The sequence below is a fragment of the Symsagittifera roscoffensis genome, chromosome 8 (genome assembly GCF_963678635.1).
Source record: "Symsagittifera roscoffensis chromosome 8, txSymRosc1.1, whole genome shotgun sequence".
Classification (NCBI taxonomy): domain Eukaryota; kingdom Metazoa; phylum Xenacoelomorpha; order Acoela; family Convolutidae; genus Symsagittifera; species Symsagittifera roscoffensis.
Genome location: NC_087069.1, coordinates 36986125 through 37013925, shown reverse-complemented (window position 1 = coordinate 37013925; position 27801 = coordinate 36986125). Strand labels below are relative to the sequence as shown.

Genomic DNA, 27801 nt, shown 5'->3' with positions numbered 1-27801 from the left:
CCGTCGGTTGCACCTATGGAAATTGTGAGCCACCGAGATACCGAAATTTTGTTAAACAATGTTCAATCAGTTGTCGAAAAGGGCCCAATTGTTCATTCTGATGAAGGGCAGGCATACGGGTGCTGCAGTCCTGCAGTAAAGAGATGTACCCACGGGACCTTCAATCATTCGATTAAATTTGTGGAAAGAGACGTTGAATCGAATTGGATTACCAAAAAACTTTGATAAAAAAGCTTGATGTCATCAGGCTTTTTTGCACTGGTATCTTCAAGAATGTAGGTGGCGAGATCGGTTCAATCGGCTGAATAACCGTTTCGATAATGTTTGCTTATTTCAATGAGTTTTTATGTCTGGGGGTAGTTTTTATGGTCCATTTGGTGGGGGGATGTTAACTTGGTCCAATTGATGGATATGACTTTAACAATCAAGTTATCAATTACCTAGAATAGCTCTCAGATGTCCTTCAAGTGTCTGCAGAATGATTTGTGAGATCTCCTCAGTTGACTTGCCAAGAAACTGTTCACATGCAATCGCCAGAAACTGTTCTTTTGTCATTATTTTTACCTGCAATCAAATAAAGATTCATTCTCATAAAGAATGACGCATTACAAAACATTTCAAAAAAGATGTTTTTGAACAAAATTATCTTTTCTATTGGCGCAACTTTTGGTTTGCTTTACTTCGGTTTCTAGTTTGGTTGACAAATAATCTTTTGAAACATCATGACAAGAATAACCTGTGCTACACCAGTGACAGATAGGGGTACTCCGTGAGCTGTTTCCACTTTCTCACATACTGGATTGAGCGTCATCACTTCCAGAGAGATCCTCTGAACATCCGTGACACATGCCCATGCCCAAGCCCATCCACCGATAACTGTCTTCTTTTTCTGTGATCCACAGCAGCCACCTATAAACATGAAAATTGAGAAGGTCTTTTATTTAACCAAGGAGCGTTAGGAACTACTCACTAAACTGAGCTATCAATTTGAAGTCATTGAGGTATTTCCGTAGCTTGTTGAAAGATCTTACCTGACACCACTACTGCTTGATTCGGTCCTACAGTGTGGATGTTACCCATGATCAAATTAACCTGAAAAATCATACAGCATTATCCTTTTCAATAAAAAAAAACTCCGTTCCTAGAAAAAGTAAGGATAGCACTTTGCTGTGCAAGTAAGTCACTGTTCCAAATTCACCGATTTTTTTTAAATTTCACTGAAATACATCACATGGTCAGCAATTATCAGAACCTAAGTAATTGCCCTTTTGTATTAGCCTCCAGCCCCAGCCCAGCAACCACCTTTCAACCTTCTGCCATTCGACCAGAACGCAGTCAAAATTGATGCGGGAAAACGAATTTTTACCTTATCGGAAAATGACCGTACGGTAGGCCAAGAAGCCACGGTCCCTCAGGTCTGGATGCGTGCGAATGGAGAAGGATGATAACTCACTTAAAGCAGACATCCATTGAGCTTTGCAAAACAATTGCTAAACTACCCTATACAATAGCAAGTAAAGTTCTCCGCCATGAAAACCTAACGGCGCACAACTCGTGTCGCCTGATACCTCTGGACGAAATGCAGGGGTACGGCCCATTGGTATAGGTGAAGTTCTGAGAAGAATAATTGGCAAAACAATCACCCAATGTATAAAATCAGACCATAAAAATCTCGGAAAAATTTTCCTACTCTGCTTAGGCCAGAAGTGTGGAATCGAATACGCTATCCACAGCTTGAGGAACGAGAAACCGGAAACGGGGCCATACTACTTATTGATGCAGAAAATGCCTTCAACTCGCTCAATAGAGAACTTGCTTTGTCCGGCACTACATCATGCGCAGGCCAATTCATATAAACATCACTCAAATCTATATGTCAATAACACGGTTTTGTTATCTACAGGAGGCACAACGCAAGGTGATCCCTCCGCAATGGCTATGTACGGAATTGGGATAAACCCACTAGTTGAACTCCTGCATAAATCAAATGTCACCCAAAAATGGTACGCAGATGATAGACGCGCTGCAGGTGATCTTAAGAGTCTCCGCGCACTACTGGACAACCTAGATGTGCTCGGAATGGCTTTCGGATACAATGTGAAGCCTTCAAAGTGTCAACTCATAGAAAAAGAAAACCATCGTGACAGCGCCATTAAAGTATTTGAAGGCACAAATAATACAATGATAGACGGTTTTAGGGTCCTTGGATCGGTTATAGGAACACCATCAACCTGCGATAAATACATGGAAAGCGAAAGTGAAAAGACAGCTATGCTAAATGAAAAGGTTTCCAAAATAGCTGGTACATCACCACAGAAGCGTACTCCTGCTACACAAAGGGAGTTCAAAATAACTTAAATTTTTAACCACAATAACTCATTTGAGAAAATGGATGAAAATGAGAAAAACGTAAGACAGAAACTACTTCCTAGTATTACTAGTAAAAACCATATAACCGATGAAGATTGCAACCTTTTTGCACAACTACTAACAATTGGAGATTTGCACCTCCTCAGTAAGACGGACTTTTCCAGAAATTATGAGTGGTCACAAGCCATTTGAGATTCGTTAGAAAACAGTGATCCAGAAACAGCTGAAACGGAACAAACTCAGATAATTAAAAACATGAAAACTGAGAGACGGAAAATCACACTCTCCAAAAAGGCTAAAGTTATGGAAAATTGCTCATCAGAAAAAAAATCTGACAATAAATCTAGCGTCACAGAAAGGAGCATCAAATTGGCTAAGCGTGCTGCTCTTAAAAAGAATACAATTTTTCCCTCAACAAATCAGAGTTTAAAGATGGATTACACATGAGATATGGATGGGAACCACTAAACACCGCACATACATGCCCATGTGGACAACCGCTCACACTGACCCACTCTCTACACTGGCCCAAAGGTGGATACACTCACCTAAAACATAAGGAAATTCGCGATACCTATGCGACACTCCCGGACGAACTATGCCATGATGTTGAAATAGAGCTGAAACTTCAATCGTTGGAAGGCGAAAACCTTCACAACAAAACAACCACTATTGAAGATGACGCTCGACTTGACATCAAGGCAAATGGACTCTGGGGAGGTCGATTCAGGCGAACTTTTTTCGATGTAAAAATTTTCAACCCCTATGCTAATTCCTGCCCTAAAACTATATCTGACATCTACAAATATCATGAGAGTGTCAAAACATTAAAATACCAACAAAGAATTCTGGATGTGGATCACAGCAGCTTTGTTCCACTAACTTTTGCGTGTACCGGAGGAGCAGCACCAGGCTTTGCAGAAACATCCCAGAAACTAGCAGAGAAACTCAGCGAGAAACAGAACGAATCAAACTCAGGCACAATGAACTTCAAAAAAACAAAAATAATTTGTGCACTTCTGAGGAGTGAAGTCCTCTGCCTCAGGGGGTGCAAAAATCTTAAAAATACATCCAAAATAGACAATTCTATCTGTGCTATAATCGAGGAGGGTAGATTTGAATTGACAATTCTCTTGATGCATTAATATCGAATTGATTTATTCAAAAATTTTGCCGATGTATTTATATAGCGTTGGTACGGCCCTAACCAACCTGTGCAAGCACCGTCGCATGACGGAAGGGCCCATTTTTTTGACTTTTTAAATTAACGATCGTAATTGTGAAAAAAAGCTAATTAGGAATAGTCGTTTTGGATCGAAGAATTTATTTTAAATTTTCGATTTGAGCGTGCATGATACGTAACAGTTATAAGTTTCGCGACAACTGAAAAGCGCGAGAATCAGAAAAAAGATTTTCGCTGGTCAAAATCATATAGCAAACGCACGACAGACATAGAAAACAGCTGAAATCGGAATTATCAGATTCGAGAAGACCCCCGGAATTGTAACAATTGTGCAGCAACAATCGTTACAGATTAAATTTCGCGAACCAGGAAGGCTATCTTAGGAATGACCCCGTGGTCTGGGGATGCTGAGACCCAACCATGAGCTCTTTTTCTGCATATGAGTTAGTAGTTTAATTTGAGCAGTTGGGCCGATAGCCTTTGAGTTGCAATGATTTTGTTGACCCAATGTTACGAAAATCACATTGGGCTGGCTATGCTAGAGACGGTTAAAAGCATATGACGCTCTGTTTAGGCGAGGCTAGCCAGTCGTTTCAGAACCTTTTTCCGTCGGTATGTACTTCCTAGCGTATTTACAACCTTGCGCAATTTTTCCGTTGGGAAGATAGATGTCACCCTTTTTGCCGCAGCCAGTTGCTCCTTGCAGAGGCGCATGACACTTCACTACAATTTACCAACTTAATTAATTTTTTTAGAATGTTAATTCGAATGTTTTCCGAAAAGTTCCATCATCAGGGTAATTTTTTTACAACTTCTAAGCAATGATCCAAAATCAAGAAAAAACACTAGAAAATTTAAATCATACATTTAAAAAATTTCTACCAATTGAAAACATACAACTGCAATAACACACCAAATTAACATGATTATACATGGACTAGAAATTAAGTGTGAGTTCTCGGCACCAGAATTATTCGCGCGTGTTGATTTTTGGCCACGTTGATCAACATTTAAAAATTCTTATCAAACATTTTTTTAAAATCTCGCCCGTGCCATTCCCTGGGATGACATAGCCGAACCTTCCAATACATGCTGAAAATGACATTAAGCATTTTAATCGCGATGAATTTTCCGAAAATTTGAAGTTTTAATTTTTCTATTGGGGCTGGAATATTTCTGAGAAATACTAAAATCGACCATTTTGACGATTACAACGTGTCAAGGAAGCTAGGTTTAAGGACACGAAGAAGATTGGTTTAAGAATCGATTCGAAGCCTCTTTTTATAACACAAAGAGTTATTAAGGAGCTTAATTGTGGAAGGAATCGGAAGTGGGTTTCCGTGACAGCTCCGAGCCCTCCCGGGCAACAGAAATTAACAAATAACAACGTAGAGTTATTTCATTATTAGTTTGTTATTTTAGAACATAAGTAGTTAGGGGCAAGGATAGAGTCAACCCAGATCCAATGGATGTAATATATAACTCTAGGTAAAAATATTAAATTATGGATTCTAGCCGTGTTTTTAGCAATAATAACATTGTCAAGTGATCCGAGATCCAGCTTTGAGGTTATTTTCACATGTAAACGAAAACTGATCGAAAGTAATTTGGCTGATGGCCTAAAATTGATAACATGATATTAGCCCTTAAGCAGACCAGAAAGACAACTGGCTAGGTCAAGAGGGTTAAAAATGAGTAGAATTAAGATAACTTACGTCAGCCAGTCGTCAATAGATCTTTTTTCTACGCTCTGTAAAAAATTACTGAGTGATTGTTCCATAGTAGTTTTTATTTTTTGTTTTGTACTAGACGGATGGTTCGGACCCTCCGACTAGTAAAAGTTAGATATTAACCTAGTTGAGATTGCAAATTTTGGGGATCGAAGGCTTAGAATAAAAGTCATCAGGCCATTTCTCCCAAGGCTCTGAGAACAAAAACAATTAATGATAACGCGTAAAAATAAACAAAAATAGTGCATAACTAAGAAAAAGCTAAAAACAAAAATTTTGCAAAGCGAAAAAGTACAAAAAACATTAAAAAACCCAAAAAGACCGAAAACAGTTTAAAAAAACATAAAATGACTTTTTATATTTTATTTCCGGATCGAATAAGAGTCAATTTTTCATTCCTTTTTTTCAGATTGATTTATATCTTTCCTGATCAAAAGATCAAATGTTTTGGTTGTTGGTTAGGTACCCTCCCTTGAGTGTTGTATGAGTATTAAGGCAGGTTAATGATAATTTTGCCGTTGACCAGAGGTAAGAGCGGCAAGCTGACAGACGTGCTCCAGACATAGCATGGGTCAATAGGGACAGCATCCACAACGACTGTGGGGTATCGTTACATACGAATTTTGCAGGAAAAGAAACCTCTGGCTTCAGAGCAAATTTTCGTCTGGCACAATGACGTGAACAATAGCGCACGATGCACTCTGGTAAGATGAGCTGGCACAATGAGCTCGCCGCATCAAAAAGTACACGCTCCGCAAAATTCACGAGTTATTTCTGTATCTGCAGAAAAAACAACAAGTAAAGCGAAGCGACAACAAGTAAAGGCAATTTTCTACTTCCGTAGAATGAGCACTCCTTGTTTTTTACGTTCTTTGCTTACGTTGTAGCTCTTTTGACACTCTGAACGAAATATTGGTAAGAAGCTTGAGAAAATTGAGAAAAGGAGGGAGCAAAATTAGAAACGAATGCTCAATTGGCTAGAGAGATCCCAGAGAAAACAAAAGTGGACTCTGACAAGAGTATGATTTCTCTCGATAAACAAAAATTATGAACCAATTTCTATCTCAATGAATCTATTGATATAGCCGCGAGGAGATTGTATGGCAGGCCATTACTCATATATTTTTCAACACCTCAATTACTGTTTAAGAGTGCATCAAGACAATAAAGTGTAATGAAAATTAGTTCAGGTTTCAGATTAGTTGCTTAAGTAGTTTTTAGTAGAGTCAATTGAGCAATTGATTAAAACGCGATCTGCAACTTTAATACTGGAATGAAACATCACATTAAGTTTTAGCATATAAATAAAAACGTTTAGAAAAACTATGAAAAAAAATGTCTTCATTTGATTGCGTGTAAAGTTTACCTTGAATAGAGCGGTATGTGTATGCACAGAAAAACCGTCAAGCAATGGGTGCTTCCCATGAGAGGTAATTTTAGTCATTTTGTGCATTACTGGAAAAGTAACAAGCTTACGTAGTTAAAAGAGGATCATAATGGGTTCTGCCCTGGTTGATGGAAAAAGGTTACAAAAAGAACTGGGTGGGGGGAGAGGCAGTAGCATGTGAAGCCTGCTTGACTTACTATCACTTAAGTTGCGCCAACATATCAGAGCCCCGATACGCAAAAACTGCTGAAACAGTCTGGTATTGCAGGTTATGCTTGAAACAACAGGAAATGGATTGTTCTGAGACGGGTGTTAGAGTTTTTCCCAGATATCTGGAAGAAATTATTAGAACTGTGAGTGGGTGAACCTGTGATTGTCCTCGATGCTGCTCTTATGTAGCATCCAAAATGCTATTCAATTTAGAAGAATCAGATCGGAACATTAATTGATCTTCTCTGGTTTTAAATAAAATTGTCAATTCACAAAAAGAGATCACATGTGGGTGGTATCGGAAAACTTTTGATACCGGATGAAATTTTAGGGACTATCCAAAGGGCTTATAGAAGTACTTCAAAAATGGAAATAAAAACAAACAGGAAACATTGAACTGAAAATCAAAATCCGAAAGAATCGTCGGATAGGATACTATCCTAAACTCTTAATTAGAAAAGTTAAGATAAGAAAAAGTACGTAGTTCCGGAATCAAACAAAGGAAACGAGAAATGGTCGAAAGATTCAACCCCTAATTTGACATAATTATTTGCTGCAAAATTACGCCAAATTTCAGGGGCATCCCTAATTTTCAACACCAGAAAACTAGAAACCTGCTTGCCGTATATCAAAATTTTCATTGCATGTAAGCTGAAAACCAAAGTGAGCTATAAACTAACGTGTAGTGGATGTATCTCCACCTATGTCGGTCTAATAGTGCCGCTTTTAGCCACGAGGATTGATGAGCATCTCAAATAGAACTCCCCAGTAGGACAACATTTGTAAGAATGTGGTATAAAGCTTCGTAGAAATATTGAGTTGAAGTAGAAGTTTATAGACAAACTGGCCGCACCCAAAAACTACTCACACCAGAGGTTTTGCATATGTGAAGCGAAAGGTCAGAAAAAATAGCACGCGCGAAAACTTCAGGAGCCAGGAACTAACACTAACAATTTTTAAATTGAAAAAAATGAACAAACTTTTCAAAAAAAAAGTACTTTTCAAACGTTTTTCCCACAGTTTGCAACATCTACGGTGTTAAAAAAAATAAGCAAACTTACGCGACGATAAAATTTCAGTTTACAAATTTAGTTTACGGTATTTCAAACAAAATTTTGGTCCAAATCATTTTATTAGAAAATTAGTCAATCACAGTTGACCTCCAAAGCTATTCAAATAGGTATAATTGCGCTTAACATCTACAACTAATTACAAGATTTTTAATGAATTATCAGGGAAGTTTCAAGGTCAAACTTTCGATTAAGATCTGTTTGTGTCTGAAATATGTTAGTGCGACTAATTTTTTAAAGTCCTTGAAAATTTAGACCCTGAAAAACTAGTCTCAGAACATTTTAAGAATTGATTTCAAAAACTTACATGTATAAATTGAAAATTTGGATCAGAAAGTTCCATAAAGTTATCCGATGTGTGATCGAGATAGTCTGGTATCGTAAAAACTGCTACGGTGCCAAGCACAAAAAGATGGATACGCCACAGCTAAAATTGCTACTCAGGTATAAGGATGTCATTGTTAGAACAGTCAAAGCTGAGCCAACTCGTGTTTTTGATGCCACAAACTCTCTTCATCCAAACGTACTATTTACTCTAAAAGAAGCAAGTACAAAATTGTCGTTCCTGGCTTTGAACATAAATGCATCTCAAGATAAGAGGGTAACCTGCAATTGTTATCAAAAACCAACAGACTCTAGCACTATATTCAACTATATGAGCTGCGCCCCAATGCAGTAAAAGCGTAGTGTTAACTAAGGTACTTAAATAGAGCTATAAGAAGTACAACTGTCTTGGAGCAATTGGATACGGCTATGCAGCTCCCTAAAAGTTGGCTAAAGTAAAAAAAAACTTCAGTTTTTGATTTTAATGTTTTTTGAAAATTTTTCCCTCGATTATACCAATTTCGTTTATTTTAATTCAGTTTTCAGTTTTGTTTAGCTATTTTATGTTTAGACTACAATTTGGGTCCACTCTTGCGGCCAAAAATGCAAGACTTCAAGTAATGCCAAAATTGTGCGTTTCAAGAAAAAGTTGAAAGCCAGAAATAAGTGAAGGGGCTAATTGTTTTTATTGGTATGCTATTGCTTGTCATAATGATCTTCGATCTTTCTATGATCATTGCAAACCATTGATTTTTTTGCTATTTTTTCCTCTAAAGGTTTCAGAAAAAATAATTGTCACTGTTTCAAATTTTTTTGAAGGCCACAAACTTGTTTTTTGAAACTTGTTTTTTTTGCGTTCTCAATTTGTTAAGTTCGCACAAAAAGATTGAGGTGTGTAATTTTACAATGAAAAGAAAATTGAAGTGTTTTTCAACCAATCAAAACCGATCAAAGTTCAAAAACTTGACTTTCCGAAGTACGTAATTCAAAAAAAATGACTTTTCCGAGAATCTTAGCTCGTTGCTCAAAACAATTGAACAAAGCCGCTTATGCAGAGAAAACTTAACCAACCGACCTGTGACTTCGATTGAGCCCAAAACTCAGGTTTGGGAAGTTGTTTTTCGAGAAGTTGTTTTTTAAGCAGGGGCACAACAGCGGTTCGCCGTGATGAGCTGTACAGCTCGTATGTTGGTCCTATCCCTCGTGGATAAATGATCTTAAATCTAAATCTTAAAAAAGTCTCGAAACGCTCAAAAAATAAAGAAATTTGTTTATCCCGAGAGCCATTCTCTTAAGTTTGAAAAAGTTTGAGCGTCGTCGCCTATAGTTTGAGCTTTTCAAGTCCATTCTGTTCTCTGAAAAAAAGCTTAGATTGGTTGGTTAGTTTTTGAGAAAAATAGAAAAAATCAAAAAGAAAATTTCCCGTAGAGAAAAAATATTTGTCCCCTCTTCAATTTTTTGAAAATCTCACATGATAAGCGAAACTCATTTTTTGCGTTCTCAGTTTGTCAAGTTTGCACAAAAAGGTCCTTGCACTCGTTTTATTTACGATAATAAGTTTTTAAAAGATTTTTTATCACATTTAAGCACTACACAAATAGCTCAAAATTAAATTGTTAATTTGAAAAATTGAGTGTGTCTGTTCCACGTTGAAAGAGCTTTTTCAGCGGTGCGCAAAGTGTTCTCAAAGTTATCCTGAAGTTATCCAGTGGTGCGCAAAGGTATCCTGAAGTCTGAATTGATGCACCGTGAGTTTGCTTTTCAAATTATTGGTCCAAGAGCCGCCTTATGAATTATCAGTTGGCATACCAAAATCTGGATTTTTTTTTGGATATTTGTGGATCGGTAATGTTCGATGTTACGTTTTTGCGTTAAAATTTTTACTTGCCAGCGTGAAAAAACAATTTTTATAATGTTTTAGTGGTGTCTCTTTAACCAGAGTCAGTACATGTTTTCATGCGCAACCAATTTTTAACGTTCTTTTGTTTTGTTTTCGTTTTTGTGAAGTTTAGGAATGTTTTTTGCTCGAAAAAATCTTTCAGCAGAGATATTATTTTTTTTAACTCTAAAAGGCATCCTATGGGCTCTTTAAACTTCGTGGTACTCGTTTCTTTCTTGTTTTTATTTTCATTTTCCTTTCTTAAACCCCCGCAGCCCATCGACTGCAGGGCCATCATAAAAATCAGTAGGTTTGAATAGCATGTTGAAAATCCCGTCAAAGTTTCGCTTAAACTTGACCGTATTCTAGGTATGTTTCGACCACACTCGAGGTAAATTTCGACCATGCTCAGAGTTTAATTCGAAATTGTGCTCGACCCAAACTCCTGTCTCGACTAGTCTTTTCCGATCCAGCACTGGCATGTGATCAAAGTTGAAAGTCGAAACAAAAAATTAGCCTCGACCTAGGTAGCTTTCTAATTGACAACTAGTCTGGGATCCCGTTAGCTCTGTCGTTCATAATAAAAAAAAATCAGCCTCTAAAAAGGACTTTTTAAACGAAAAAGCATGATTGAATTTTTCTCCTAGTAACACATCTCCTCATTTGCAAAAAGATGTGGAATTAGATCAATCTAGATTCCAGTTTTGTACGCTTACAAACTGATCGAAATCTACAACAAAAAAAACAAAAAAAAGAAATTTTCATAAAACCACAGAGAAACAAAATGATTTTCATTTTTCTTTTCATCAAGAATACTAGCCTGCTAAAGCATACCTCGTTTTAACTTTTAAGCTGTTGCATCAAAAAAGAAAACAAGTGTTTTTCGAAGTATTTTTTTTCAAAGACAATTTACAGGACAAAATGTTGTGTAGTAAATAAGCCGCAATGTGATTACGTGATTGGTCAAAAAAATATAGAAGAAAAATAGATGCGAGATCTGAAAAATTTCTATGAATATCAAAACGAATTCAATTTTTGACCAGTAAAAACCAGCTTGGAACGTTTTTGCAAGGACAATCTGTGAAAAATAGAATTTTTTCATCTTTCTAAAGTGGAAATTTTAGTTCCAAGATCATTCTACTGATTTAAAAAACACATACAAATTGAGAACGTTTCTGTATTTTAATGAATTAGATTACTGTTTCAAGCACAAAACAAAAGATATATATTAACGAATTATGGCTACAGTTATTAAACACCACTTTTGAATCAACATCATTTCGAATTCCAATCAGAGAACTAATTATCATTTTCAAATAATAAATTGAAATTGAAATCTCAATTATGAAATTTAAACATTGTTACATGTCATATAATACTGGACTTAAAAAGTGAAATATAAATATAATTGGCCAATACAGTTTTTCAAACGCACTCGAGGTTTAGTGATTCAATGGGACAAAAATACGTACAACATGACAATAGTTTGAACAGTGCTAATGAATTTTTAAAAAAAATTGTGGAAACAACTTTCTCTTACTTTTAAGTCAGGGGCGGATTTAGGCACCCTTCCATCCTCGAGAAAATCCTAAATCCGCCCCTGATTTTAAACTTGCTTTCGTTAAATTTGAGGCATTATACTCTCAAGATTGTAAGCTCTTCTATCAAAAATGATTTGGAACAGAAACAAAAAATAAACTGAAAAAGTGGGACAATTAGCGCTCAGTGGTTTTGATTTTGAATGCTTATGGTGTAATTTGGGTTCCAGTGCTAAGATGATTTGAATTAATTGATCTATATGTTTTTTTTCAAACATCTAGGCTTGGAATTATGCCTGTTTGGGAACCGAAGGTCTGGACTCGGGCGCTGGAAGCGGGCGGGGGTAGGGGCGGCTGCGGGTTGGGGGCAGTGTGAGTGTATGGAGCGGGTGTGGATGCAACGCGTTTACTTTTCTTCTACTTCTTGCAGCGTATGCCACTGTGCAATCGGTCGTCTCGGTGCATTAATCATATCGGTCCAGTGCCTTAATCCAGCTCCCGATGCTCCATAGCCGACATCTATACCTCCAATGGCATCATTTGATCCCAGTTTATCGTAGTCGAACACTGTGATTTTTAGATCCGTTTTGGTTATTTGTTCGAATGGCACTTCAAAGAGAAAACTCTCGTTGAAATAAGGGTTCAGGGTTCGTTTCTTAATCGTAGTCTTCTTCTTTTTGACTCTTTTCCCGTTTTGCATGAGTTCTATCTTGACGAAGGGATCCGAAAGTCCTCCAACGTCCATCTTTTTCAAGTTCTTGGCCTCCAGGACGTTGACAGTGAGTTTGCCCGCTTTGGGCACGAATCGCAACGAGAAGCAAAGATCTCCGAGGTACTCCTTCAAACATAAAAACTCCCAATTAAAAATTTCGGATCTCTTTAACTATCCACCTTTTTCAAAAGGGGGATCCGTTATAAGGTACAAAACTCACATATGCTTAACCGTTGAAATAATTCATTATAGGGGTGGCAAATCGTTACTAAGCACCAAAAGGGGGAAAAGGTGGAAAAGGTATTTAAGTTACAAACGTTTTTTTTATGTTGGCAATTTTGCATAAATAACATATTTTAATCAATCAAACATCATTGGAAGGGTTTCATACTTTTTTGCTTCTTTTGTTAACGTCTTCGAGTTTCGTTGAAGGTCTTTAAGTTCATTTTCTGTCATCATGCGCATCATTTGTTTTATGCGGTCTTTTCACGTATTTTGATGAGTTCATAATTATCTTTGATCAGATGCTATACTAGAGAATTAATTTGAAAAACAAATGATCTACTTGAAAAAAAATTGCACGCAAAAGCTAAACGCACATAGTTTTTCTGCCGAATCCGCATGAAATTTCAAAGTTTTACGGATGTTTTCTTTAAAAATGACATTCTGTTCATTTAATTAAATTTATCAGGTCGAACTTTTCGCATTTTATTTTACCAGCGTCCTGAAGTCGTCATAAAAAATAATTAAAAAGGAGCACACCTTGTCATCATCAGGTGGCTGCAGTTCCTTCGTATCCTCAATAGTACTCCCAAGGTCAACAGAGTTCAATGGGATCTTGACATTGCCAATCATGTCGTGTTTAGAGAACCGGTCGAAATCGTAGACTGCCATCATCAGCGTCTGTCCTGCTATCTCTGCGAAGGGCACTTTGAAAGTGAATGTCTCATTGAAGATCGGATTTAGAGTCTTCCTGTGCACTTTAGTCTCAAACTTCTTCTTCTTGTCTGGCATCAGAAACACCTGAAACATATTTATCAGAGACATCTGAAAGACACTTATCAGAGCCGATTGAAAACTTAAGATTCTATGGGGATCTCCGAGGCAGTATTTACCTTACTAAAACTTTCCTATTTTGATTTCTTATTTTTTTTCCTGATGATAATTTATTTTTATTGTTATTATTATGATTATTTTTTAATTACATACGCTAGAGGACAAAAATGAAAACAAATATAGGTTTTTAATCTAAAAAAGCATATTTTCACGGATCAATTTGAAAGTTTCAGCAAAACTTTTTATCGACCAATAGCAAGCTGTCTTTTTTAACTCATCAATTTCTTGGTTTCGAGGACATAAAAAAGAGGCATATATAAAAGAGGCATATAAAGGAGGCATATAATTCAAAAAGAAAATAATGTTTTTCTGGTTTGAAAATGACAGTATTTACAATCTGCTTTAAATATTATCAGCTGCCTCAAAAGTTTCAGTACCTTTTGCACTGATGATCACAAAAGGGCAGCAAAAGAACTGATCCAATAAATAGTTCGAACAATTACTGGTCCAATCCATGCAAAAGATTCTCCATAGCAGTTATGCTGTCTGTAAACTTTGATCAATTTTCTGGTGTATGCTCCCGATAACTTTTAATTTACATGTCGTCAACAACAGATATGATCGTTTTCCGATATCGGGCCAAGTAACTCCTTCAATTCTGCTATCTGTCGTTTTTTGTTATAAAAAGACCTAAGTCAAGATCATCAGCGTTCCAAAAAACTGATTTGAGCCTACAAATTCAAAATCCTTATATTGTTTGCTTTTAGAACTAATGATGATAAAGTGGCTAATTTACGCCATCATAACAGATTTCTCAAACTTTGGTTTGGTTATGTCCTTCCAAATAGTTTTATCTAGCATTTGACAGAAATTAGTCATTGTATTCTAAATATTTGCACAGAAAACGACAAAACAAAGAAAAAAATTGTTGATTTGCTTGTTGAAATAAAAAAATTGCAAATTCTATGTCCCGTGACTGTACCACAAATCAGTCGCTGTCGGTCGGGATTTTTACTCAAATATTGAGTGAAAATTGTTCAAAATTGTAATTAAAATTAGACGTTTCAAAGAATACAAATATCAATTTGCATTTGTTGTTGCACACAGGGGATTGGCAACAACTCACTATGATTAAATTATCTTCACTGAAAAAAATCTTCACTTATCTTCACTCTCGACGTGAAAAAAAAGTTTAACAATTGTAGCTTGTATTTACTATTATATAATATCAAGGATAGCCGGTGGCTGTGCAAGTTTACATGACAAACCGACCGCAATAGTAAAAACACTGAAAAGCGTTTCTTTTAGTAAACATTGTTGTGTTTTGTTTGTCGGGTGATTAAAAGATCTGAGCGAAAGCCTAGAAATTAGACAGATTCGATGATATCAGTAAATAAAATATAATTGACAATTTTTTCGAAAAACGAATTTCTTTTACTTTTACAATATATTTTTTGTCCAACGACAGCCGATTGCCGTTCAAGTAGCTCAATACGTTCGGACCGCAACAGTACGAAACGCTAAATAATTTCTTTTTAAAAAAAAACAATAATATATTTGTTTGCTGTGTGATGAGAAGATCCGGGCAAACGCCTAGAATTTAGGCACATCGATTGTATCAGTACATAAAGAATAAAGTAATTGACATGTTTTTTTTTTTGAAAATTGAATTTAAGAAATCAAAAAAAGTTTCCGAAAATGATTTTTCATAACTTTTGCAAAAGTTTTTTGATCCAAAAAGTTCGCATGAAGACTCAGAAAGCTGAAAAAGCTTATGCATGATATATCACTCGGCCTATTTCAAAGATTCTTAATTAGAAAGCAGAAATGGGCATGCATACGTAACTTTTTGGCCTTTTTTCTAATCAAGTTATTGATTAAAAAAACAATTTCCATTAAGAAAACTTATTTTTTTCTTTATTCTTCTTCTTTATATTTTTACACAGTTTTCAAATCTAAAGCCACTTTTCTAAAACTTCAAAACATTTGTTGTTGGGCGAGCTGAAAGTTCACAAAGACAAAAATTCGAAATTTTCAAAAAAAGTTCACCGAACAAAAACCTGCCGAAAGTTAGCCGGGGTCGGTCAAGAATTATAAAACGGGAGGCTTTAGTTCTGGCGGGGGAAGGGGGTGGCTTGACAAAGTAGCAAACTAAAATTTTCGAGGGAAAAGTAGCAAACTAAGATTTTTGAGGGAAAAGTAGCAAACTAAGATTTTTGAGGGAAAAGTAGCAAACGTTTGGGGACAAGAGGGCTTAAGGGCAAACGTTGGGCGGAGTTGAGGGGAATGAATTGTTATGCAGTTTGAGAAAGTTTAGGTGTAGAAATTTAGCAGGCACTACACACGTTCTGTAAAAAACTTTGCAATGGTTTTTTGAGAATTATGTATTTGAAATTATGGGGAGGGCAAAAAACAGGGCGCCGTAAACAGGGTGGAGAGGTTATAAACTCGGGGGCTAAAACTGGTGGGGGGAGTAAACGTGGGGGAGGAGGAGATCCACAATAAAGAGTGACATCCACATTATCTTTCCCCAGTTTTTAACTTTGGGAGGGAGATTAAACAGAACTCACACATTTAAAGATATAGAGTAGATATTCTTGCAAAATTTCTCTAAAATATTTGCAAAAATAACATATTTTGGAGTTTAAAAAATTGGATTATAATCAATTATAACGGATTTTTGTTTCAAAAATGATCGATAAGAATGGATTATCTCGACAAAAACAGTCGATATCAGTGCCAAAATAATGGTTTATAATGGATTATAATGGATTATAATGGATTATAATGTTTTTTTTTTCAAAGTTAATCGATTATAATGGCAATGTAATCGAATTTGTGCTCTGATTTTTACGTCTATAATGACTTGTAATGGATGGTTTTGTATCGAAAATCAATTATAAATAATTAAAGTCCATGGGCGCTCGGTTCTCGTAGTGTTCCTGTGAAAATACCGGATAGAGCATTGCGCTTCAATTTTAATTGGATTATTTTTTCGATTCAGACACCGGCATGTCCTTGGCGTGGGATGGGTTGGCGAGGATTTTTTAACTCAATAAGCTTTAAACGTTCCAGTTTGTGTTTATGAAACAGGATTTTCAAAGCTGAAAAAAAGCTAGTCACACAATTTCACCCAATGAAAAAGTCGTTATCAGACAATTTTCTAGACGTGTGTGAAGAAATTTCACGGTTCAAATAGTGTGACTAGCAATTAAGGTCGACCCGTGTAATCCTTGTATATATTTTTTTGTTTCCCTTTTATTCCTTGAGTTACTGACCTTGACGTATGGGTCGGATGTTCCGCTCATATCCATTCCGACCAGATCACTGGCTGAGATGATTCCCACTGTTAGTTCCCCCTTCTGGAACTCATAGTCTATAGAGTAGCTCAGCCTTCCCAGGTACTGCTTTTCTTCCGCTTTCCCCTCCTAAATTTAGTTCAATAGTTTCAACTACAGTTCAGCAAATTTTCCAGTAAAAAATCCGTTTTTGGCTGCTTGAAAAAATTGCGTTTTAAAAAATTGACGATTAAATTGCGTTTTTTTTTTTTCGGCGGGCGTCCCCTTTCTTTCCCTAAACCCGCCTCTGATATGATATCGTATTAATGGTTTTAAAAGTGTGTGTTCACAAGCACCAGAGGAAAAATATTCCGGGATTTGACCCCTCCCGACTCAAAGTTTTCCAAAAAGTGCCCAAAAAGTTTTTTTGGCCTTTTTTTCAAAAATTTGCTGGCGGCGCTGAAAATTTCAACAAAAAAAATGGGATCTTTAGAGTGATTTGGGAGAGCTCAGAAAATCAGTTTGGTCAACCTAAAAAAAAAGGTCGCCAACCAAATATGATTGAAGTTGCGTAATTACCCACGCTAAGTTTATCGCTGAGTACAGAAATCTATCTTTCGTTTTAAACCTAACAAGAAATTTTTAAAGACATTTAGCCTGAATTTCATTTCAAAATTTGTTCACTTGTTGACGAGGATATGTTTTATGTTTGACTTACTCAGCCAGAAGATAATTTTGCACAACAACTTTAGAGGGAGAGGAGCTGAATAAGCCAAATACTTAAATTACTTCAGTTTGATTACAGTTTTAACGACTACCAATTTATACCTTTAATTGTTTCAACCTGGCAAAACTTGACTTCTTCTTCGATATTCGGAAAATTGGGAAAATGAAGAAAGTGAAAATAAATTAACCGCACCTCCTCCTCTTCTTCCTCCTCCTCCTTGCCCTCCTCCTCGTCGTGTTTGCTGTCGTCTTTTCCTCCGAAGTCCCCCGCCTTCCCCAGCAGTCCCTTCTTCTCCCCCTTCTTACCCTTCTTCCCCTTCCTCTTGCAGAGGAACTTGGTGCACACCAAGTACATGCCAACTAGCAGCACCAGGCCGACCACTGCAAAATAAATACTACAGGTAGAACTTTAACAGTTCAGAAGGTTGCTGTGCATTTAGGACACCGTTTTTTTTTATTCACAGCTATATATTGACAAAAAGCTCAAAAACACAAAAAAGTTTTTTTTTCCAATTTTTTTTCTATTTGACTGTTCAAGTTGGCAAAAAGAGTTTCTTAATCGACGAATGGGTTACTTAAACAGAAGAAACTGAAAAAAAGCTTGCATAGTCAAGAGAAACTGACAAAGAGATTACATAACCGGGAGAAAATAGATATGATTTAATAGACTACATTCAATATTCCGTATTTAGTGGTTAGAAGCTGAAATTGATTGACTCCTGATGATGTTGACAATTTTTTATGATTGTCAGCACTCAAAGTTACAAAAACATAAAATGAGAACAATTGACAATTTAAACTGCTTTTCTCCCGCTAAAAAGTTCAAAAAATAGTGCCAAGTTCAACTGGCCACGGAAAGATAAACCTGCTAAACCTCGGGCGAATCCGCGCGAAGACTTATTGATTTACGTGAGTTTGCTTAATTGAACAATTGATGGAGACTTTCTAGCCTGAGGAACTCGTGAGATCAATTATGAGGGATCAATTATGAGGGAAAAATCAGACATACCTAAGAATATGGCAACGACTGCAGCTCCTGGCAACCCTGTCTCCTTTTCTGTCAATTTCACACTTCCGCTTCCTAATTCCTCTAAACCCTTGCCAACATGCTCCCCCACATCTAGAATCTTAGAGGACGTAGACTCTTTCGTGCTACCACTACTCTCCGGCTTTGGTTCTCCACCCTCTGACCCTGAAATAATTTAACTTCAAGGTATCATAAAAAAGAGTCTAATTTTTCAAAAGAAAAAATTTTGAATGAAAGACTGTTTTTACAGAATCTTAAATAAATCGTGGAAGGATTTCAATCTTCCATAAGAAATGTATAAAAATGTGACACCTCTCTTAAAAGCTTGTAAAAAAACTTCTATGGCACTACTGAAAAAACTAATAGGCTCTGGATCAACCTTCTGCTGAGGGTTTCCCGCTAGTTCCGGAGTCTTCCGAAGAACTGCCGCCATCTGAGGGCTTCCCTGGAGGTTCTTGATTCATCTTGTTTTCCTCGCCGCTCTCTTTAGAGTCAGATGGGGTGACATCGGCTGGCGGTTCCTCCTTAAGCGCCGAGTCCTCTTTAGTCTCCTTGCTTTCGGCCGCTCTTCGCTTCATTGTGAAATATTTTTCGACAATTCTGAAGTGCCTGGTAAAAAATCTACTAAGTAACTCATCTGCTTTCTTTACGTTTGTACTTATCTGAATGACTAATGACTACTTGAGATTCATGGCTGAAATTTTGACATATGATGGTTGAGAGTATTTGAAAGGTTACAGCAAAGCCAAAAACCGAAAAAAAAAACATGTTTTTAGTTCGTTGTTTGGCCATTCAAACGAAGCTCCTTAAAGAGGTGTTCTGGGTGCCGAGGAAACGCTGCAAACACCACAAAAAGCTTGAGAAACGCTGCAAACACCACAATGAGCTTGGACTCAAAGCTGTGTTTGGGAAAACTGAGGGACTAAACTGAGCCTTATTTTAAGTTTCTTCTTCAACATTAAAAAATGCTCAGCAAAATTTGACTGAAAGTCTGCTTTGATTTGTATCTGAGAACGTTTTTCAAATTTTTTTTTATGTCAAAGAACTTAATTGAGGGCCTAAGCTATGATTCTTAGCTTCCAATTAACCTTTTCGATTCAACCAATTCAATCTTCTTGCGTTGTTTACAGCGGTTGCTCGGCACCCAAAAATTTATCTGACGGGCTTCCTTTGATCATTTGAATTGCCAAAAACGCATTGAAACAACAATTCCATTTTTGTTTTTATTGAATCCTTTTAAATACTCTCAACATCATCTGCCAAAAACTCAGCTTTTAACATCAAATAATTACAGAGAAAACAAAAAGATGTGACAAAAAGATTTTTACTTGTATTGCTTGAATTCTAAAAGGTGCAAATTTTCTGTCCCTGATTACACAACATCCAGGGCGGAGAAACAAGTATGAATTTTCTAGAGTGAAATTTATGCCCCAATGAAAACATACCCGCACTGACAAAAAGGGATTAGGGTCGATTTTAGTATAAAAAAAAGTATGAAAATTTATTTGAGATCAATTTTAGTATGAAAAAACTAGGACCATTAAATATGAAGGGTCAAGATTATTTAAAATAGTTTTGAATCGATTTAAATCGATCTTAAATCACAGCTAAAAATTGATCAAAATCGATTTCAAATCGACTTAAAGTCAATTTTTCAGTTTTAACCTATTAATGTTTTTAAGGGGATGAAAACTGATGTAAGTCGATTTTGGTCAGTTTTTTCATTCGAACTTCATTCATCACTTTTGAGTTTTTGTTGCATTACCGTACTGGCAAAAATTGGAAAAATGGTTTGCAATCGATTTTAAATTTTAAGTAGCATTTTTTTTCCGTACTAGTAAAAAAAAATCTATTTAAAAAATCGATTTGAAATGGAATTCTGAGACACTTGAATCGATCTTAGGGGTCTTTTAAAATTAAAACTAAGAGTCTTTTGAAATGAGTTTAAATGGATTTTAATAGGATTCGGATGGATTTACATGAGATTCGGATGGCTTTTTTGTTAGTCAGAAACTCCATCCAAATCGATTTATATCGATTTTGCTGGCATTTAAAATCAACCAAAATTTTCAAGAAAGATCAATTTAAACCGATTTAAAATCCCTTTCAGTTCTTAAAATGTATATTGTTAATCGATTTGGATCGATTTAAAAAATCAATTTGAAACAATTTAAATTGACTCGAAACCATTTTTGTCAGTGCGGGTTTGAAAATCAAAGGTGCAACATGTGAAGAACCTATGTTAGAGTTCGATCCGTGACATGAAAATCAGAAAAATCTGCGTCAAAACAAAACGGTTAGAGTTTCTGCAAAACTGAATGCTGAACAGCGGTTTTTCTTTGAAACTGACAAAAACTGACCTGGGAGTATAAAGTGCTTCTATTTAAAATTACTAAATGAAAACGTCCTTTTCTACCAATTGACAAATTTGTCGTAAGAACCAATTCACTTTTAAAAGTTTTTTTTTCAATCAATTGTATTTATTTGAGTGAGTAGGAAAGTTATAATTGTACAATGAGGTTTTTAGTCTTAGAAAAATGGATAGTTGCGTTGCGACTGTCTTCTCTTGAAAACATTGTAAGTTTTGGTAAGGCGCTGGGAGTTCAAATTTTTGAATTTCAATTTCGTTTTTTTTCCTCAAGGTTCTGCTAAAAAAGTTGATTGTGATCAAATCAAGTCACTTATCACTACATTTTTCCAATTTTGTTCCAATTTTGTGTCAGTGAAACGAGCAAATAGAGCAAAAATCTGTCAACCAAGCTTCCAAAACACATCCTTCTGAATCTTTATTTAGTCCTTCACCGGCTCTGCAACTTGAAAAATCCTAAAAAACGAATGTGAAAAAATTTGAAGAAATAATTTAGTGTTTATATATATATATATATATATATATATATATATATATATATATATATATATATATATATCTTTTTTGTATCTAATTTTTTGATCTTACAGAGAACCATCGAGTTAAAAGGGTTTTTCGGTATTATTAGGGTGTAGATACTCATTATTCGATGACGTGGTGTTGAGTATCTCCACTCTCTGCAAAACTTAGACCAGAGGCAGATTTAGGGTGTTTCAGGGATTCGACCCCCACCAACCAAAGTTCCATCCTTGTGTTAATATTATGACATCTGTTTCAGTCCAACACACCCATTTTTTTTCTAAAGGCGCCTTAAGCTCTATTATGATTTAATTTTGAAAGGGAGTGCGCTCCAAACAACGCATTTGTTTGGTTAAAATTTCCCAGAAAATGCCCCAGAACGGCAATTATGACTTTTTTCAAAATTTTGATGCAGCGCAAAATGTTTGGTCCAAATAGGGTCTTATACTGTTTTGGGAGTAAAATATATATCCAAAAAAATAAAAATCTACCATCTTCCCCCTCGAGAAAATCCTAGATCCACTACTGACTAAGACAACGATGAATCATGACAATTATTTAACCAAAGGCCGACTTAAAGTTTTGTTACGCATCATTTTTGAGAGCATTGTTTTTTCCGTTAAAAATATGAGATAGTGAACAGTCCCGAAGAATAATTTTTCTTTTTTGCCAGCTACTTTACGGCATGGCAAAAAAGTTGGTACATTATGGCAAAATCAAAAAAAAACGTTTTTTCCACAACTAGGTTTTACTAACATATATCAGATTTTTTTAAAGATAATTAGAATTGAAAGAAATTTCAATTGCATTGAAAGTTGAATAATTTAGTTTTTTTTTCGACCATGGGTAGTGAATGAAAGTTGTATTTGTGTTGATTTTAGCCTCTTGTTTTTTGAACTCAAACTTAGATACGCAATCAAAAAAGAGATAAACTTGGTACAAATTTTATTTTAAAGTATTTTATTTGGCTGTCAATGGATACATAGAAACGTCCTTAAATTTTTCTGATTAATAAAAAAATTGGTTTGCAACTTTGAAAAGGAAGTTCAAAGTCAACGTTTCTTTTTTCATCAGAAAACTTAAGAAGGGTTTTAGTTTTCTTAGTTGAAACTATTTTAATAGAATTTTTTAATAAACGTTCTTAGCTCTGAATTAAATCCGTTGCCTTGCGTCTAGCAAAAGAAACAAAAGAAATTCAAAAACGTAGATAACATACAGTTGGAAAAAAATCAAGGAAAGCAAGTGAACAAAAAAAATTGTTTTTTGACTTTTTATTTAGAAAAAAGTAGATTTTCCTGTTTCTAGAAGAAATTATGATTTTTTTTGCTAAAAATAACCCATTTTGAAAAAACTGGACCAATAGTAATTTCATGTTGCTGGAAAATCTGAAAATTATACTCCACTTTCGAAACTAGCTTTTGAGCACGTTTTCTGTGACCTAAACGTTTTTGTTATTCGATAGTGGATTTTGCCGTTCTTCTTTACACTAAAAATAATTGCTTTTCAAAAAAAATCAAAATTCAAATCGCGAAAAAATAATTTTGAGCTGGAACAAAATTAAAGACTTCCAAAAATACAAAAAAACGCACCGCAACCTATTTAAGAGTCTACACTACGTTTTTTGACTCTTAAAAATTGAAAAGCTGATTTGCTTTCTTTCTTTTAACAATTTGTTTTTGCAAACCTAGCAGCCGTCAGATCTTGCCATGTACAGCGACCAACTATTCATGTTTCTGAAAATTGTTTCGATTTTTTCTTAAATGCACCTGTGCTGTGAATAAACAAACCGCTTTTGATTAATTGAACAAAACAATGAGCTGTCGCAATACTGAAAAAATGTAGATTTAGACGTTTCCTTTCAACGTTACCTCCAATGCGAAAAAAAAACATGATTTCCAGGTTTACTACAAATTAATTCAATGATTCAGCGGTAGAATATGATAATTGTTCAAAGACAATTTGAAGTGTTTTTTCCACAAAAATTAAGTGGAGAAAAAAACTTTTCATGTTCCGCACATAGAGTTTCTTTTCATGATAATTCCGTCAATAAATTTTAAAAATTATTAGACAATTTTTTTTTAATTTTGATTTAATGCTAGCCTTAAGAAGTGAAATGGCGCTGAAATTAAAACCAAGTTTTAATTTTTTTTTCAAAACTGTCATTTTAGCTGTGCAAAATGGCTGCGCTTTTTCATATAGATGCCTAATTTGGAAAAAAAATCAAGGCCGCTAGTCAAACTATTTTTTTTTCAAGCATCATCTGTCGTGCAATTTTTAAGAGCAAAAAAAGTAAAACACTGGCTAAAAAGTGAACGCCAAACCTAAGAGCACTATTTTGAATTAATCTATCTTGAAATTCAGAATGATTTCAAAATTGTAAGTCGTTGTCCAATGAAAATATTTAATAATAAAAGAAAATAACAAGCTATTGTTTATTTTTTTTATAGCATTTTCTGGATCATGATTGCTTTTTGCATTGATTTCAAGCTGGACGCATACAGAAAAACTTCGAAAAATGTTTATATTATGTTATTGTGTGTAAGTAGCACAAGATTTTACCTCATACTGAAAACGAAGCAAAAAGGATAAGTTTTTCCTATAATCGTAAATATGAATCTGGTCTCTGCATTTGATTTAAAAAAATTCGAAAATATGTTCTTCAATTAAATGGCTACTTTTTTCAAACGTTAGATGACATAAAGTTTTAGTTATCTTTCAAGCATAACTTGTGTCCCCTTTTGGAGCTCCTCTGTGTATTAATTCAAGTGCTCATTTGTTAGGATGACCGCTTGTTAGGATTTTTTTCTTCGAATCTGTATTATTAACAAGCCAGTTATGAGCATCTGAGCCAAATTGTAACTTATTTTAAGGTGAAAAAACGCAGCGAAAACTTTGTAGAAAGGTTAGGTTCAAATTTTTGCAACTGTTGTCATACTTTTCTTAGAACTTTTTCACTCAGTTTTATGCAAAAACAGGTACTTACTGATTTTGTTTAAAGGCGAGCTAAATGAATCAAAGGCCCCTTACACACTAAATCATTTTTCTGTAACATGAACAAATTGCACAAAGACGCCCAGTTTAGCCTATTGTTTATTAAAAAAAGACTTGAGGCAATTGCATAAAAAATGGTTTGTTGATTCAACCAATAACCAACTGCTGAAATCAGGTTTTGCTGAAAACAAGCCTTAGGCATCAGGTAACCATTTATTCTTAGCTCATGCGTTTGAGTAAGACCAATTCATTAAAAAATTTTCCATGTAATATCAGATGATTGTAATATCAGTAATATCTTACTTAACAATATGAAGCAGTTTTGGTAAATTAATAAAGTTAGCTACCATCTGAATATTATTTCGTAGTGATTATTTTAGCTACCATCCAAATCAGGGTTGGATTTAAGGGAGGGGCAGACGACGCCCCTTTTCCTTTAGGGGTTCGACCCCCTCACCAACCAGAGGGTCCCCCCTTGGATATCCATTTTGAACGAACGAGCTAACAGTTTTTTAAAGGCGCCTTTGGTGCCAATATATACGAACTTTGAAGGGGAGCGCGCGCCGAAGAAAAGCAATTTTTGGTCAACATTTTCCAAAAAAACGCCCAAAAGCGGCCTTTTTGGCCTGTTTTTCAAAAATCTGCCTGCGTCGCAGGAAATGTGGGCAAAAAAGCGGAAATGTGGGCAAAAATGAGCTCAAAAATGCATTTGATCAACCTAAAAAAAGGTCGAAAACTTTTCGAAGATTTTTTTTAAAAAACCGCCCCCACGAGAACAACTTATATAGGCTCCTGATCTGAGCACTGCTCTGTTCTGATTAATTTAGCTACTATCTGAAACGTCGTATAACCTTCATACATACATGAGTTACAATAAGTTTGAGAGGTTTTATAATTTGTTTTATCATGACTTTGAAAGCACATTTTACCCAGAAATTTGTTTAGAAATAGTTTTATTGATTAATAATTGAAAAATTGATATAACTTTTTTCTACTGGATGTTATTGACATTGCGTAGCAACTAGAATTTTTTTGCAAAACCGCTTTTTTTGCAGGACCATTCATTGGAGTCGATTAAAAATTCATAAGGAAGCAATCTCAGTAGTGATTCGTAAAAAAAATGATATTAAATTAAAAAAGCTAAGAAAACGCCAAGAAAGAGCAATTAGCGAAGTTTTACACTACCAGTCCTGTAAAGTTTATCAGAATCAACCTCCATTCGAAAAATTTTCAGCAAATGGCGTGATTAACAGAAATTATTCCTCAGATGAGTGGTCTATTTTGTTCTATTTCATGAAAATAAATTCCACATTCTAAAAGTAGCTCTGAAACATTTGCAAAAAAGTCCAGCTTTATTTTAAAAAATTTAAAAATAAAACAGTTTTTTTTTAAATTTATGGTATCTATGGCCTAAATCATGGATTACAAAGATATGAATGGAGTTTATGGTCAACCTGATATGTTCTAATAGACATGCGATATTTACCTTTGTTCCTGTTTTGACTGGCTATCTCTTCCAGAGTATATTTCTAGCCGGCAGCAGTTGCAGTGTTAAATTTCCTCTTCTCCAGTTCGCTGGTCTCGAGGGTTTTCCTGATGGGGGTTCTCCTCAGATCCGGTTACAGTAGACGAGAGCCAGAGAGACCGCCGGATTAAGAGTGAATGAGGGGGAATGCGAATTAGATTACAGCCCAGCGTCACAAGCCAAAAAGAGAGGGGGGGGGGTGGTGGTCAGGTAGCTGAGATGAACAAACAGAGTCGAAATTAGAGTGAAATAAGAAAGATAGTAAGTAGCTAAGTAAGTATAAAAGAGCTAAGAGGTATAGAATTGCACAAGACGTTAATTTGTGGCGTGAAAAGAAAGCCTGCCCGTTTTTATTTCACTCTTTTTCGACCGCATTGGGACTCAAATTACCAAACAAGTTCTTAACTTATAAGAAGGGGAGTATACATCTATCTTTTTTTTTCCAGTTGTTTGTTTCCAATGCTAGTTGCAGTAGGGGCTAAAAGTTTGTTGGTAAACTAAGCCCGGGTTATTTATTTTATTCCAAAAGTTATAATGCCTTGTAGAGTTTGGATTAAGAGCAAAGTTTATATATAAGCTTTGGGTTGAACAGAGATGGTCTAAAAAGTTACTCTGGATAAGTCAAAATACTAAGGTTAGAAAAGCGGTTAAGGAAAAACTGAAATGATGGAAGGATTTGCGCTACGTGGTTGTTTGTTTATTTGTTTGTTTGTGAATGGAAAACAATAAAAAAGAAAAAATAACAAGTTAAGCTAACCGGGATTTCCTCTCTTTTCGCAGGGCAGAGTTGGAATTGGGCTAAGTTGAAAAATAAATGAGCCCGGGGGGTAATTTGAACAAAGAGCCAAAAGAGTTCTCTGAGCTGCTAGGAAAATTGAAAATGCGCTGGATACTAATAAAGAAGTAAGTTCTCCGACCAGTTTTCCAGTTTTTTTCTATTTTGCTCTATTTTTTTTTCTTGTTCAATCTAACCTTTCTTGATTTTTCTTATAAAAATCCAGCTTTCATCAGCGATTGACTGGAACGTAATATGAAATATATGAAGTGGTTCCTTCTTTTTTCTAAATTCACATCATCGCAAATTATATAGAGGAGATATTTATTTTTGGACACGCTTAGAAATTATTGTTTGTTGAGTATAGTAGCCGCTCGTGGAAAATGGGGATGATGATGGTTAAAACTGATCCCCTTGTTCTCTGTGTGCCAAAATATTCTCTACGGATGCGAGTTGAAGGAAGATTGAAGATTGATGACGCGCGAAAGGGAAAAGTAGAATTTGGTACACTGGTTGACGGGGACAGAAAACCAGTTGACATTACGACTGCGTGTTTCTGAAGAAGCATCGGAAAGCGCAAAAAAGAGAGATTATCCGAAACCATCTTAAAATAATAAAAAAAATAGCATTTATCGTCAAAAACTCTTTTGAGCACATCACGTGATCAAAAAAAGTTAACAGTTTGTAAGATAAAAAATTTAAAATACGCAGGTTACTATCTTAGTTAAGTTTATTGATAACTTAATCACTTCGCTGATTTTTTTTGTGGGAAAATTTTTCACCCAGATTTTAGATCCTTATCGTTGAACAAATCAAAACTGTGACATTCCCATCCAAAAACGATACACTTATTTACAATTGGTACTTTAAGCATACAACACGGAAAAGTTTATGGTTTATGCTTTATGAGACGTATGCTTAGTGATATGTCACCTAAAAGAAAGGTATTTCTTGACACAGGTGTATTCAATCAGAGATATAATCAGAATATAGTCGCCGAACATGCTTCACTTTCACTCAACCATGACAAGGAATTACGCAGAGAAAAAGACGCCATATCCTACGGGAAAAATCACAATATACATAACAACGTTATAAAAAACAACGCCAAACGGCAAAAAAGCAAAACATAA

The 27801-nt window shown here is 35.5% G+C and overlaps 2 protein-coding genes across 3 annotated transcripts in view; both read right to left on the bottom strand.

The window, feature by feature from the left end:
• LOC134853360 (flotillin-2a-like) overlaps positions 1-27801 on the bottom strand; it is a 424983-nt gene that overhangs the window by 13848 nt on the left and 383334 nt on the right. Inside the window, exons 2-4 of the mRNA XM_063869337.1 lie at positions 1032-1094; positions 737-909; positions 441-564 (exon numbers count right to left, since the gene is read on the bottom strand). Of these exons, the coding sequence (XP_063725407.1) occupies positions 441-564; positions 737-909; positions 1032-1080 (346 nt within the window). The 5' untranslated portion in view covers positions 1081-1094. The remainder of the gene's footprint in view (positions 1-440; positions 565-736; positions 910-1031; positions 1095-27801) is intronic.
• Positions 11263-27212, bottom strand: LOC134852793 (synaptotagmin-1-like). 2 transcript variants are annotated; one of them, XM_063868576.1, is made up of 8 exons: positions 26651-27212; positions 25855-26107; positions 18870-19099; positions 18473-18655; positions 17657-17844; positions 16738-16887; positions 13166-13426; positions 11263-12529 (listed from the first exon to the last, which is right to left on the bottom strand). In XM_063868576.1, exons 3-8 carry the CDS (start codon positions 19066-19068, stop codon positions 12098-12100), a joined length of 1413 nt encoding a protein of 470 aa, XP_063724646.1. In that variant the 5' UTR covers positions 19069-19099; positions 25855-26107; positions 26651-27212; the 3' UTR covers positions 11263-12097. The 2 variants fall into 2 exon arrangements, with proteins under 2 accessions (XP_063724646.1, XP_063724647.1); XM_063868577.1 differs by lacking the exon at positions 26651-27212 and having other exon boundaries at positions 16738-16884; positions 25855-26616.